A 15,156-nucleotide genomic window follows, 5' to 3' on the forward strand; every position below is an offset into this window, starting at 1 on the left:
AGTTTGATGATGGCACGCATTAGACAACGATGCCAGGCGGTCCTCTGTGTCACACACTTTACGGCAAACAGTCTAGCACGGTGCAGCATGCTTTAAAGTGTGAAACTGAACGCACCCTAACATACTACAGTCATTACAAATGGCTTCATTTTGTATGCCGCTCCACTGGTGAGATGATTAATTCTGATCTTCTAAAAATACACCATACCTGGCTTAAATATCTGAATTACTTTCACTCTAATAACTCCTAGCACACTTCATCAGTCTCACAAGATTTCTCATCCTTCACTCACTATTCTGAGAGTATCATATCCAGCAGCTTCCCACTGTATGACTTCACAGCTAACACAACATTTGATGAGTTTCCGTGCTCGCTTCTCTGTGTGTGTGCATGCAGTTTTCTACTTCATCCTACTACTTTAATCTACAAGGCAAAAAAAAAAAATAAATAAAATAAAATAAGTAAATAAATTTAAAAAAATGTCTTGTAGAAGTATGTACATCTGTGTGGAAAGTGTGTCTACTGCCGACACACCATTAAAGCTTAAATACACATGGTACAATTCATTCATCCGGTGCTCTGTCTACTGTAAACGTGGATATTTTCGCGCGACTAATTTTTTTCGCGCTTGGTCGGTTACGAAGAGTTTTGCATGTTTTTAATTCCGCGGAATGACGACAGTAACTATTGGAGCATATGGCAAGCAAAAACATTCGTGCCCTTTTATTTTCGCGCTAGTTTCTGGTTGCGCGAAATGCACAAAAATTTCAACACCGCGAAAATGTCCACTTTTACAGTATTTCACAGTGCGCCCTCTTGGGGCAATTGCCCATTCCACAGCAAGGATATGAGAACATTGTATGATGTATTATAAATCGTTTGGAGTAATATTGACTCTGCAAACGTGATGAATTCTATACAATACCAAGATGTGGGTAACGGGAAATGTGCACTGAGTTGTACTTGTCTAAAAAGAGAGTCAGGTTGTGGGGTAACATTTGAGGAGCCCTATCTGTGTGGCATACCACAAAGTTACACTGGAAACTCCCACCACTAATCCTCTCTGTGCATCACATCATCTTCAGCAGTTAAGGATGAGAGGTTCCCATAGCAACGACACCACTGACAAAGGCCCTCTACAGTCGGATGAAACAGTCTGCTGGTACATGTACCTCCTCATATTAACACATTGCAAGTCATTGCCAGTTGGTTCAATTCATAGCTGAAACTAAAGGACACCAATGACTAGTGGTTGCATACTTACCAATCAAAAAACTTGCCTTATCATTATCTAATTGTTTTTTGTTTTGTTTTGTTTTGTTTTTGTTTTTGTTTTTTTGAGGGGGGGTGGGTCAGGGGTAGGGAGCAGGTTAAGGGAATTGACTACCGATACCTTTCCAGCTACTTACTGTGAGTCATACAGAGCTAACATCATGCATCATATCATTGGCCAGGAGTCATGCTATGCACCAATTTGACTTGGGCACGTGCAATAACCACCTATTGTACAAACCACTACAGCAGATTGATAACGATTTCGAATAAATTTGCATACTGGCCTTTCAGCATAAATCATTTTACTGTAGACCCCTTTTTTTTATCCATTCTTTCCCCAACAGGTGGAGAAAATACATAAAAATATCTAATGCATTTACATGAATTCAAAATCAGCTAAATTTTGACACATTTACAAAACAGGGAATCAGCATTTACAAATCTTGCATTTTTGAAGTAATTTTTTTTTTCATACATAGCAATTGTCTATCGTACAGATTGCAAACTCCCCTAGATACATCCCCTTAAGTTTACCTACCAAATTCATTTCCAATCTGACATTGACCTACATACATATATCATATTACATTGATTACACCTCACGTCACAAGAATTCCAATGCTACTGTAACAGACTCTGGAAATGAAAGATAGCACAAGATCAAAAGATGCCAACGAAGGTGAGCGCACGTACGCATCGAAGAAAGCATGAAACCAATGCTATAACCCTTTCGTCCAATAAGACCGATTCTTGCATAATGTTAAACAAAAACAAAAAAAGCCACACCCGTCATCATTACTCAACACATGAAATGATCTCTATAATCTTATTTTGTATGAAAAATAATGTTTCAATTCGCTTTTCTTTTTACACAACTCTTTTCGTCTTTACACGAAAACACAATTTTGCAGAAAATGTCCGATCTGATTTCAAACAGGGGGTGCATTAACAAATATAACAAGCAGGTTTGAACAAAAAAAGCTCAGATTAAATTATAAAACTTAAACACGGAGTACTGTTGATCGCTGACATGATTACATAAGCAATAGGTTACATTGGGTAGATCGGACAGACAGACGATGGAAGGAGATAGAGAAGAAACTGCACAAAAAGTAGAAAGATGTAGATAATTTTGAAGACACACATAAATCAACGAGGAAAATTTGAAAATAAAAGGCTCCAAGGGACAAGGAAATCATGAGTGCAAAATGCGGCAAATTCCCTAAAGCAGGACAAAGTCTTGTTCAGCTCTAGTGAATGCACACCTGCCGACGGCTTTCGCATCAGTCTGCCAGGACGCTGAGCAACTGAGACAAGCAAGGCAACGTATGATTTAACACTGTGTAAGGCAGCTTTAAGTCGGGGTGTCTCACACACAAGACAACGTCTCGAACAGATGATAAAATGCTCGGTGCGTGCATCGCGGGGGGAGAAATGAGAGCAGGCAAAGGCGACAGGGTTAGTAGACACATAGGGAAACTCTGAGCGAAAGTATAGCTGGATGCGGTGCTGGCAACTAGAATTCCTCCGAATTGCGGTAAGAATGGCTTTTATATGCCACGTTAAATCAACGATGTTCACACTACGTTGAGTGAGCACAAAAAGAGATCTAGGCAGCATCCATCATTTTTTTTTCCCCAGCACCGCGTTCCGTATGTCCCAGCAGCATTAGGTCCATGCGGGACTCAACTGGACAAACTAACTCACACTGGCTCACTACGTTATTAACAGACCAGGCCCGCAGCACAAGCCCCCACGCTTGCTGAGATGCTTGTACTCTAAGAATCACAAAAGAGCATCTGGTTAGTACAAGTGACTACTCTATCTAGATCTATTTTTTCGTAACATCACAGTTAAGCCCCTAAACCTTCGAAGCCTGGCCTTCTTTCCTATCACATATGCCTACCACTAGTAGCATTAGTGCAGAAAAGCATGGATGTGCAACACTATCTATTTCCTCTGTTATATATTTGTGCATTTGTCAGCTGACACTGAGTTCTAACAACAAAGCCATGTAACAAGTTCAGACATCTATGAGCCTTTGTACATTTTCAATAGTGCGTCGGGGAAAAGGAGGAAAAAAATATATCTTGCACTGCTTTATATGTTCATGATGTAAATAGTTCCACACACAAATGAGTGCTAGAGATAACTTTTTTTTTTCAAGTTTTCATTTTTGTTTAATTTACCAGCACGCGACATAGAGCTACATATTAATGTTTGTTTTGCTTACAGGCGCACACTCACCCTAGGATACCCAGTACACAAAATGATTTACTATTTGGAAATGAGTTACTTCTCCCTAGCATTAACTTAGCTTACATAACACACACATCATGAGAGTGACTGGCATGGTGTTTTTCACCAAACTGAGCGAGCCCTCGCAGAGAGGGTGGGGAAACTAGCCGGCTGTAAATACATCCACGGTGGCCACACACATTCATGACAACGACTAACCATGAAGCAAGGTGTACAAGTGTTGCCATCATAGTAAGCTAATGTCCTACTCACCACTTTATATGTAACGTATATATAGGTCTTTGTATAGATATATATATATATGTATATTCAGTATACACCTAGCGTTCACATAGGACCGGCAACACGGAGAGACTGACTTCCAACACATTGAGAGCATCTATGTGTGTATTTTACAAGGGGGGCGGGTGACGCGAGAAAATCTGACACTGCATAAACATTGAAGATAGATCCTTAACATCAGAGAACAGCCATGTCTTCATATTAACCTACCAGTTCTCTCCGATATATTACAATTCATCCTAGATCATGTGGTGGATTGAGTAGACATATACGACTTGCTTGTATGTATTCATTTATTCATTCATTCATTCATTCGGTACCACCGATGATTAATGCTTGAACTGGCACGACAGTTACGAAACACGAAACACACAATTATATTCTTAATCTCTTCATAGTGCTCAATTCACGGGCATGAAAGCCCAATCAAGAACCACACATGACTGAGCTGCTTTTATATTACAATTGGTACCGTAAACCATATGTGTAGAATCAATACAATGCATTATATGCCAATCCAGAGCTATACAGTTTAAATTGAGCATGTTTAAGTTTTCTTCAGAAGCCTGCTAATCTGTGTGACTATCACCATAACACAGACTGCTCTAGTTTTGACTGATCACATCAAAAGTATTCTAGGTTCTCGGACTCGTGTGTCAATGAGAAAATGTGCTCATATTACACTCTACGATCGTAATCGAAACGAAGAAATGCTCTTTGTGACATGCATATGACTCATAATTGAATGGGAATATACAAATGAAGCAAAAAATAATTTCAATACCAGTTGAGTGCAGCTGTATCAAAGATATATATGAGCTTAATAATCATAGACATTGCCTGATCAATACCAATGGCAACAATAACAATAATCATGATGATACGGAGTCAAAAACGTAACATTATCAACCTCCAAGATCTTGCGTTGCTCACAACATTCCACCCATCCCAACGGGTCCAGAGGCGCAACCTCATTTCCGTGGCAAATCCAGCTCAAAATAAGACCAAAACAAAAGACAAAAAATGGAGAGACGGCAAAAAACGGACAGCAAAACGACTCTCCCTGACTTCTCCGTGTTCACCAGATCTTCCTGAAAAGCTGTATTGCAACATAAATTAAACTGCATGCCCCTACAGAAACAAAAGCACCCTCCCACTGTTCACCTCCTGTCCACGCCTGCCTGAAAAAGCCGAGAATTCTCCCCTTCCTCATTGTCACCGGGGGAAAACTGCGTCAACCGACACATAACTGTAGTACTCGCGTAATTTGTTCAAAAGTTAGTTCTCTGTGAAGGAGTCACCCTTTGTACTGGTACTGGCAAATTGTGACTAAAGAAAACGATAGATATACCACTCATGAATGCAAAAAGCATCGGAGTGACGTATGTACTCTCCTTCGTCAAAGTTGACGATATGAACCGAGGACAGAAATGCATATTTCTTCTTTATCTTTTAGTCCGCATCAAAAGGTAGTACCAGTTATGTGCAGAGATGCAGGCGGCGGCTGCGTGGATGTTTGCAGGATAAGTTTTCGCTGCTCCGCTGGCTCCGTTGCTGGCGAAGACACCTCACAGGAGATGAAGAGGGAAGGATTGCGTGTCTTGGTTGGCTGGTTTCTCTTAAATAGCGATGTGAGACAAAACGAGGTGGGAGAATGGTCTGCCGGCCGGCTGCCATCAACGGCACTCCCATACCTTGATGGTCAGGTCCACGCTGCCCGTTATCACGAATGGAGCTGACCGGTGGAAATCTGTAAGGGATTGGCAAGAAGGATTGGACGTGCTTTCAATAAATAAAACTCAGACCAATCTTACTCAGCAAATCTTGAGGTTCCAACAAACCAAAGTGCCTGGTATTTAAAAGTGTAAAAAAGAAGGGGGGGGGGGATTATGGGCATGCATCACTTTACAGCTTCACTTTTAGAAAGTTGTGCCTCTTGGAAACTTTTAAACACAAAATGGTCCACTCTAGGTCCAATCCTGCACAACTTCTGATTCTTCTCCTGTGAAGGCTTTTGCAATACCACACAAACCTGATCGCTACGATGAAATATTCCTTTCATGCATTATGATGCTGAACTGAAAGAAAGAAAAATCCCAAAACAACGCACAGTTAACTTTCTTCACAAAGTCTACGGTTTCTTGTCATTTCCTATCTCCTTTTGTGGCACTTTTATTCCCTTTCGTATCACGTAATTGAAACTTGGCATTTATACAACTTGCTTCTCTCACGCTAGCTTAAATTACAGTATAAAGAGACTGTTGGACAGAGGTTTTTTGAGAATCACTAAATGTGAAGATGAGGTGTGATATGAGAAGGGTGTCTGAACAATCCCTGGATTGCAGGGGCTACTAATGTCTGAAGTCAGCAACAGGAGCAATTTTTGCCTGAAAGCAGGACGGGTGTTGCACATTGGGTACAGGAGGGCTGCAGTATATCCTGGGACAGCCGGGCTATTTAGTACAAAGTGTGATGTCATAGCCATTCATTGCCATGGAAACATGTTCTCCAAAACAACCACAAATAGCTCGAATATCTGCGAACATTATTGTTGCTAATCATGCTTGTACCTGGCTCCAACCCACTGCCTGAGGTCTTGTGTAAGGATATCTCGCTTGGAACCAGCGCTAAGCTTTAAGACAAGACTGTGACATCATCACTTCGGTACTCTGTTGTGGCCCCACGGGTGGGGTAAGGACGGGGGGTAATGTATCCACCCACTATGAGATTTTAGAAGGTTTTAAGATCTGAGCTGCATATTGAAAAGTGATCTATTTGATGAAAAAATATCAATCCATTATCAAGAGAGTATGGCAGAATAAAGATATTCACTATATTGCATATTACAAATCTAAATACCAAACCACCCCCACCCCCTCAAAAAAAAAAAGAAAGAAAGAAAGAAAGTCAGCGATCAAGAGGACCTTGACTATGAGTCAGAATGAAAGGATCACAGAGACAAGACATATGGTGGCGCATGCTCACCTAGCGATGTGGCAAAGTGTTGATGGGCTTCGAGGGTCTTCATACATCGCTTGTTCTTATAGTCCCAGACTCGTAGCGTCTTGTCGTCAGCTACGCTGATGATGTATTTCCCTCCTGGATGGAACAGGGCACCCCTTACCCAGTTGTCGTGGCCAGTCTACAATTATTAAAGAAGAACAAGAAAAAGTAAATGATCGATTTCTGCAAAGGCGTTAAAAAGAGGAACTTCACCCTCAAATAACCATATTCGTGTGGTGATTTGTTGACAGCGTTGGGCATGTGAATAATTTCTGAATAAAGCACGTACCATTGTAAATGAACTTGCAAGTTTGGTATTTCCCTCCGCTAACTACCGGCTTAGCAAAGAATGGATAAAATGAAACTCGATTGTTTCTACACATAGTAGCCACTGTTTAGGCAGCACTTACGATAAGTGGCTATCAGATAGAAAATGCCAATAAACTGTATATCTTTAATGCTTCACATACAGTCACTACAATGTACATTGCACATGAGTGGTCGGATATCAGTCTCCTAAAAAGCTACATCATTTTCATTTTTATTTCAGTCTATCACAAGAAGGAGATCATGTACACACTTGCAAAGTTATTTCACTCTCACACCAAGAGGCAATGTGATATCAGTGTACCAAGCTTATAATTAGAACAATACCTCACAATGGCACACTTTCTAAAAAAATGACTTTTTCTTTACAGTACTTAACATACATCAAAAATTGGCCATATAGATCCTGATCTAATATGGGCCAAGAGCTATAATGTGACCAGTTTTAATTTTTGCCTGAAGGCCTAAGTTTAGTTTTCAGTGGTCGTTGGTGTACTAATGACCAATACTATCGACCACTCGCCTTTGCTCTGCTGCACTGCCTGTGTACTACAAATGCACTGCATATTGTTTCTGTGTGTATTTCGTGTTATAAAGCTTGGAGCTAGTGCTGGCCTGGAAATCTTGTGAAAATGGCTATCATGGAATTTAAATCATGTGACTATTTCATAAAACAAATGATGCACATTACTTGTTTAGGTGCTACTAAAAGTATCCACCCTTTGTAGCTTAAGAACAGTTCAAAACACACTCTGCTTCCCCTTGTGTGTTTCTGACTACTTAAGTTACTATGGGGTGGAAAATTCTCACTAACCGCATCTGTAATATGCAGAATTTGTGTAATGTAACAGGTCAACAGTAAAAAGTACAAAACAATTCTCGCTATCGCCAATGACGTAAAAAGTACCCGGATGTTGATTTAAGCGTCATTTACGGTGCATTATGGGATAGTCCGGTAGCAAAATCACTTCTGTTCGTACGCGCGTGATACGTGACTAATGCGATTTACACACACAACCGACTGTATTCTACGTGTACTTCCGGTTTTCTCGACTTGAATTACAGCTTTAATATGATTTGAAATTTCTCCATTCTTAAGAAATTGCTGTTACTACAACTATTGGTTGTTGCTGCGAAGCTGCCATGTGTTGTTCGCACGACAATAAATGAAAAAAATCTGCAGAAATAGGACCCTTACTGGCATGCGAGATGTGACGTGGCAGCGTGGGTGAAGTTTGCGGGTGACTCCACAGCGCAGTACGTGCACGCGCGACTTACTAGTAGTGGTAGTGGCACTAGGTACTAGACCTAGTACAGTGCCTACGTACATTGTACGTACGTGTACTTACTTGGAAGAAATTGCTTTGGAGACAGGATAAGTTCGAGATCACTGTTCGTTCCCGATTGTGTTCGCGACATTTCGACAGAGAACAAATAAAGAAAAAAGATGGGCATTCCATGACGATATACTGTATATCCAGGTGGGTGAATATTTTCCAGCATATTTTCAGCGTATGCAGAGATGACTGATCTGTGATGTACGCCGTACCGGTATGTGTTAGCTTATGCGCTGCGTGCAGTGAGTGGTGCATGCTAGCAAGAAAGGCCGGCCGCCGGCGGCGGGGACTACATTGTACGAGTATGCATGACAGGCCTGGCCACTCACTGGCTCGGGCAGTACAGCGGCCTACTGTACTAGTATCCGTGGTCGGCGCTGCGCTATAGGTAAGGTACACGTACGCGCACGCTAGCGTTGTGCAAATTATGCCCCGCGCCGGAAGTGCCCTTGCTACCAAGTGAACTAAATCTTGACGAGAAAGCCACATCCGGGTACTTTTTACGTCATTGGCGATAGCGAGAATTATTCAGACTTTGTTCCACTTGTATTATTCCAACAGTGAATACAAATATGAGTAACATGTATTAAGACCATATTTACAAGGACTGTTTTCACATACATATCATACGTATATTGCAGCTTTCAGGTCTATAAATCGTGCCTTCAGTACTTGTTCATTTACGAGGAGGAAACCTGCATACATTGTATATTCTGCCTTTATTTTCAGTCTAACAGGTAGGCAGTAGAATTCACACTTTCAGCTGCTGAAAATATTCCACACTCAAAACATTCTGCTGGGGCTTGCAAAAAAAAGGGGGGGCAATGACCTTTTACATGACTCCTTGCAAATGAAAATATATTTGTTTGATTGGAATACGTACAATTGTACAGGTACATGTACAGTGTTTCTGGTAATATGATATGCTAGTGAAATTAAGTCAGTGAACTTTTTGTCCTTATTGGTAGTGGATAAGGTCCTAGAACTTTTACACCTATGTACAACTAGAAATGTCCACTGCCGCGCAATGTGATTGTATCCCCTGGCACTAGCAGCACCTTCTGCTTCATCCTCACGTTTGAGCGAGGGACAAAGATCCCCTCCCCTTCTTCAAACATGAAGGTGAATATTGTGAAGACTAGGCGCAGCTTCACAAAACAGATTAGAGTATAATGCACCTGTACTGTATACAAAATTTAAAAAGTACTACTACATTGTACATTTGTACTATCTGAAGATATGTCACCTACATGCAGAGTGGCTACAGGATAGCCGCTAATGCCTCAGTCACACAGTTGCTCAAACAATGTTCTGCGTCGGGCATTGCATCGTAAAAAGTGTATTATTTTTTTTCCCTATAAAAGACGGAACACTGGGGGCAGCATTTCTAAAATCAATAGACTTGTAGATTATATCATGGTAGAGCTTCGTACCAAATTTGAACAAATATCTGTCAAAAAATGTAGCCTATAGAGTGCACAAAAACCATCCATCAACAACATGACCTTTGACCCTATTAAAGACGGAACACGTAAAGCGGAAAAATCCAAAATCTTTCAACTTGTAGATTACGTGTATATCATAGTAGACATACCAAATTGCACAAAATCCGTCAAGAAATGTAGCCTACGGAGCGCACACAAACTAACCCTGATCACACAGTCTCTACAATGTGATGCTAAACCTGTACATGGAACCCAAGAAATATGAGGAAATAATAACATTCAAGGAAACCTACAGATAATTTTTAGACTTTTGCATTTGAAGATCTATAAATTGGTTATGCTGGGTACAGAATTGCAAAAATCATAGTAATTGAAAAGAGGAATTCATAAGAATGTTTTCAAAATTCATAACTAATCACAATGAACAAGCATGATGACATACATGCTGCAGCTTCACATAAGATGTGTGAATGTGCTAAATGGAGCAGAACAAAAGAAAAAGCATGCATGAATTATACAGAGGTGAACTTGTTAAAGCAAGTGGTATTGTAATGGAATTACATGATCACTACATCACTGGAACATGTCAGCCTTCTATGTCATCATCCTTGTTCAGTGTATTGTGTTTTGGGTTTTTCAGAGTAATGGTCTATCAGCTTACAGACCACAATACGTTCCACAAGTAATCTAGACATATGACACTATCGATTTGTGTACTTCATGATGTGAAATCATATAAATCATCTAGAATGTCCCTTTAACTTCAATCTACTTCATCTACCATATGTTTGGCAGGAGTGCAGTACTCAACTAGTCTGCCAAGATATGGAGGTATCTTGACTTACACGATGGCATCACACTGTATACTACACACACAAAAAAACTCCTCTAAAAAGGCAGAAAATATCATGAACTTTGTTACTGTTTAAATATTCTAGCTGATGGATGAGAACGCTTGTGAGTTTGCTAATGACGTGGTGCAGTATGCAGTGTAGGGGTATGGTGGTGATTACAAAATGGTGCCTATGAAATATGCATGGACAGATCAAGATGTGCTTTGGGGCTAAGTGTGGCCATATTATTTATGTATTTCTCTTTTTTTTTTAATTTGTGACACTTTGACACTCTGTCTTTGTGGCCCGAATTCACGAAGGTGGTACAAATGAAACCATGGTTTAAACCATGGACAAAAACCATGGAGCGCCAAGTGTCGCACGGAATATTTCGTTACGAAATCAGTCATTTTGTCGGTGAAATGATTATTTTGTAACGAAATTACAACATTTTGTAACTAAATGAACATTTCGTCCATGAAATGATAATTTCGTTAACGAAACGGTCATTTTGTCGATGAAATGACCACTTTCGTAACGAAATATTCCGTGCGACACTTGGCGCTCCATGGTTTTTGTCCACGGTTTAAATCATAGTTTCATTTGTACCACCTTCGTGAATTCGGGCCTGTATGTCCATCTGTCTGTATCTCCCTCTTCATCTCTCCCTCTCTTGTCTTTCTGTTTCTCTTTCTTTCTCTTTCCATCCACCTCTCGCTATGTCTCAATCTCTCTGCATCTTTTAATCTCTATCTCTTTCAACGTAAATCTCACTCTTATATTGCAAACACATAGTTACTACACAAAGGACTGAGCCAGAAATCTGTAAGCTGTAGCTCCATATTACTAACCACGGAAGTGAGATTACCAAGATATCAATATCTTACTTTTTAAAAAAAGAAGGAAAGATGAATTACTGTATAAGTGAAAACAGCGCTCAGGAGGTATTAGCATACTTTTATTTGGCAGAGCTCCTGAATTCCTCTTAAACATGCACACCTACGCATACTGGATTCGGCATTTCTGATGACAACACCTCTCAAATTACAGCCCTCTGATTCAAGAGCATTTTGGATCGTATTACTCTGCTAGGGCAGGTGCATTTTAAGACGATCCCATGTCGTCCTCTTTCTTTTCATCATCATTTTGGGAAAGGGGAGTGGGGAGGGAGAAAGGGAGGCCCATAAAGGTGTCTGCATAGCTCTGCACATCTCCATGTGTTGTTTGCCTTCATTTTGTTTTTTAGATTTCATCTTGTAAAGCATCTACTTTTTCCATTTCTACATCTCTACCTCTAGTATACCTCTATTTCTAATTTCTTATTATTTAAAGGGATAGTACAGTATTGGTTGAGATGAGAATTTGGGCTTTTAAATTTTTACAAGATACCAGAAAACACTTATGATATAGCACAGAGCAGACCATTTTAAGAGCATTTCAAAGTTTATTTGATGAAAATTGGGTTTGGAATAACTAAAACATCCAAAAACAAAGTAAAACAAAGCGATCGTTACAAAGTGTGGGTCCCATACTTTATTAGAATCGCTCTTTTTTGGATATCTCAGCCATTTCAAAACCAATTTTTATCAAATAAGTGTTGAATTCCTCATAGAATTGGATGCTATTTCATGTTTCGTATGATATTTCTTATTATCTCACCTAAAAATGTTAGAAACCTGAAATTAGGTCTCAACCAGTACTGTACAGTCCCTTTAAATCCACTGGCAAGTCTGGTTTAGAGACTAAAAAAGTGGGTTTTGATTGTCTTTGTCTCTTGTTGTTTTATTTTCTAGTTTTGCACTTTGTTTTGTTTTCTAGTTTTGCATTTTATGTTTTGTTTTGTTTTGTTTTGTTTGTTTGTGTGTATTTTGCAAAGGGAATGTGTGCTGCTTCAATCAATCACACATATAAATCTGAGCATAGATGTGTTCATACACTGAAGATGGCATGTAACAAAGGTGCTAAGGGTAATTATGGGGAGGAACCCCTACAATGAGCTCACCAAAGTCATGATGCATCCTCCTGCACTGACGTCCCAGATCTTGATGGTCTTGTCACGCGAGCCAGACACCAGGAATGGGGTGGCACGGGCACCCTTCTTCTGGAATAGAGAGACAGAGGAGATCACTCGGTAAGGAAAAATGGTTTGGGGGCTGAAAGCACAGCTCATGAACACCAACAATACATCATCATCAGTATAATGTGAAGCGCATTGTGCGGAGCATATTCTTTCCAGAGTTGAGGTGGAGATACCTGTACTGCAGGCTCATTTAATTTCTGGCAATCATTTTCATTGACGTCACAGCTGGTATTCAAAAGGTTTGTTGTCACATGTATCATAATTCCTTGTGCAGCGGGACAACACGAAGGATGTACATGTAGCCATTTTCCTAAACAGTTTCATTCACATAGAATTCTAATTACCAAGGAATGTCCCTATTTACAGAGAATAATTCTATTCTATCTAGAATTCAATTCGGCAGTGTGATATACACAAGTTTTCAAGAACATTTTTACTCGTCCAAATATAGTCTTGAGTTCTGGAGCAATTAATGTGATGCAGAATCAAAACAAGGGGCCACACAGGGTTAGATTGGGAGGGTTGTAGTGATCCTTTGTTGCAGACCTCCGTGCTATATGACCAAGATAATCATCTGAAGGACAAAATCTTCAGGTACAGTATGCATCGGCGATACATTCATTACACATGGTAATGCACAGGAATTGCTCGATTGGATTTAGCAAGCAGCTGAAAGCAACACAGTTGTGTGGCTATCATCACCCAGCAGCTACTTTCTATGCAACTGCTAAGAACAAATCTTTCACCTTCTCAAATACAATTTCTACTGTTGGTTCCTTTACAGGGGTCTTTCCAGTATACATTTCACAAACATCAATGTGGACAAATTTACAGTCTAGGTAATCACTAAAACAGGATGGACACAAAACTTGAAATGATAGAAATGATTGAAAAAAGCTCTTAACATTTTGCATGAATCTGGGCAGGCGAAGCCACTTGTGCCCCTGGTCCTGGGTCCAGGCCCTGAAAACTCTAGGGATCTAGATGCTCTCTGGTGCTATTTTAGCCTTACTGATGAACACTAGATCACATTTAATGAGCTGACAAATCTTCTATCCAGATTTCAGTAGGTTTTAGAACAATTTTTTTTTCAAATTTCTTGTTTTCTGCATGTTGTTAGTTATTGGCATGGCATTCAGAATGTCCTGCACCTTTTATAAGCATATTGCATAAAATTTTTGTCATGTTGCTACATCATGTGAACATGCCTCATGGACCACACTGCAAAGGTGACCTGTAGTACTTACACATATTACTGACATGCTAAACATGCATTTCTATCTACACAAGTCACACACGCGCATTTAAGGATTCAGTAGGTAAACAGGGCAACATTCACCACTCTTTCCTACAATTCTAATACCATCATACTTAGATACTGATATGAACCAAAGCACAAGTGAAAAACCAAGTCCACAATGCAGTTTGTTACCAACATAGTTGGTATGGTACATGTACAGTAGTTGCTCAAATACGCCAAGATGCAACTGCCAGCACTCTTTACCAGACAAGGCCTAACAATAAATGCAGAATTTGTGTTATTACTCATGCATTCTTAAAAAAGATGGAGTCCATTCCATGACAGTCTTATGAGAGACATTTTGCTCATATGAGAGACTTTACGAAATGGGATTTTTATTCTCTTTGAAAGTCTCTCATAGCCATTGTGAATTTCATGTAAAGACTTTTATGTGATGACTTCATGAAATGGACGCCAAGTAAGTCAAAACACCTTCTATTTATTCAGCATATGTTACATCCCTGCAATATACTGAGTCATCGCACATCTACTCTTACAATGTCATACTGCCACTATGTGAAAGGAAAAATATTGCTCATGAGCAACTACTGTACACCCCATGTATTTCATGAGTATAATATTCCACAAATTTGGACTTATATTCAAGGCAATTTTGTACGTGGCTGAATTTGCGACCAAGAACCACAGTATTGGAATGAAAAAATGAGCATTAGCCCTCTTAGGGAGAACAATTTACAGATTTCCCAAGACGACACACTGGGCATTTGTGTTCGGGGTGGCGACATCTGTTGACTCATGAAATTCATAATGATAAAAACAAAGCAAAAACTAACCACATATGTAGTATATCAATGATCCAATCACCAAGGATGGCATAAAAGGTTTTTCTTCGGTTTTGTTTATATTTATATTTAAAGCACTCCGACACAGACCCTATGGTTGATATTAAAAAAGATCATAGTCTCATGGTCAGCTAATGGCAGGGTCATAAGCTGCTGGCTAAATTCTTCATGCATTTGGACCTCATCAAAAATTTGCATACGTTTTCAGTCA

General features: G+C 39.8%; 1 protein-coding gene across 4 annotated transcripts in view; it reads right to left on the reverse strand.

Moving 5' to 3' along the window:
- Positions 1-609: 609 nt before the first annotated feature.
- LOC139735050 (lissencephaly-1 homolog) overlaps positions 610-15,156 on the reverse strand; it is a 50,538-nt gene continuing 35,991 nt past the window's right edge. For 2 of the 4 annotated variants that reach the window (XM_071645830.1, XM_071645828.1), the window contains 3 exons: positions 12,765-12,860; positions 6,803-6,959; positions 610-5,567 (listed from right to left, as the gene is read on the reverse strand). In XM_071645830.1, coding sequence (XP_071501931.1) covers positions 5,494-5,567; positions 6,803-6,959; positions 12,765-12,860 — 327 coding nt within the window. In that variant the 3' untranslated portion in view covers positions 610-5,493. Of the gene's footprint in view, positions 5,568-6,802; positions 6,960-12,764; positions 12,864-15,156 lie in introns of all 4 variants that reach the window. The other 2 variants (XM_071645829.1, XM_071645827.1) reach the window with 1 other exon arrangement.

This window comes from Diadema antillarum, unplaced genomic scaffold (assembly GCF_040938485.1).
Source record: "Diadema antillarum isolate AM-2024a unplaced genomic scaffold, OU_Dant_1.0 seq00000562_RagTag, whole genome shotgun sequence".
NCBI lineage: Eukaryota > Metazoa > Echinodermata > Echinoidea > Diadematoida > Diadematidae > Diadema > Diadema antillarum.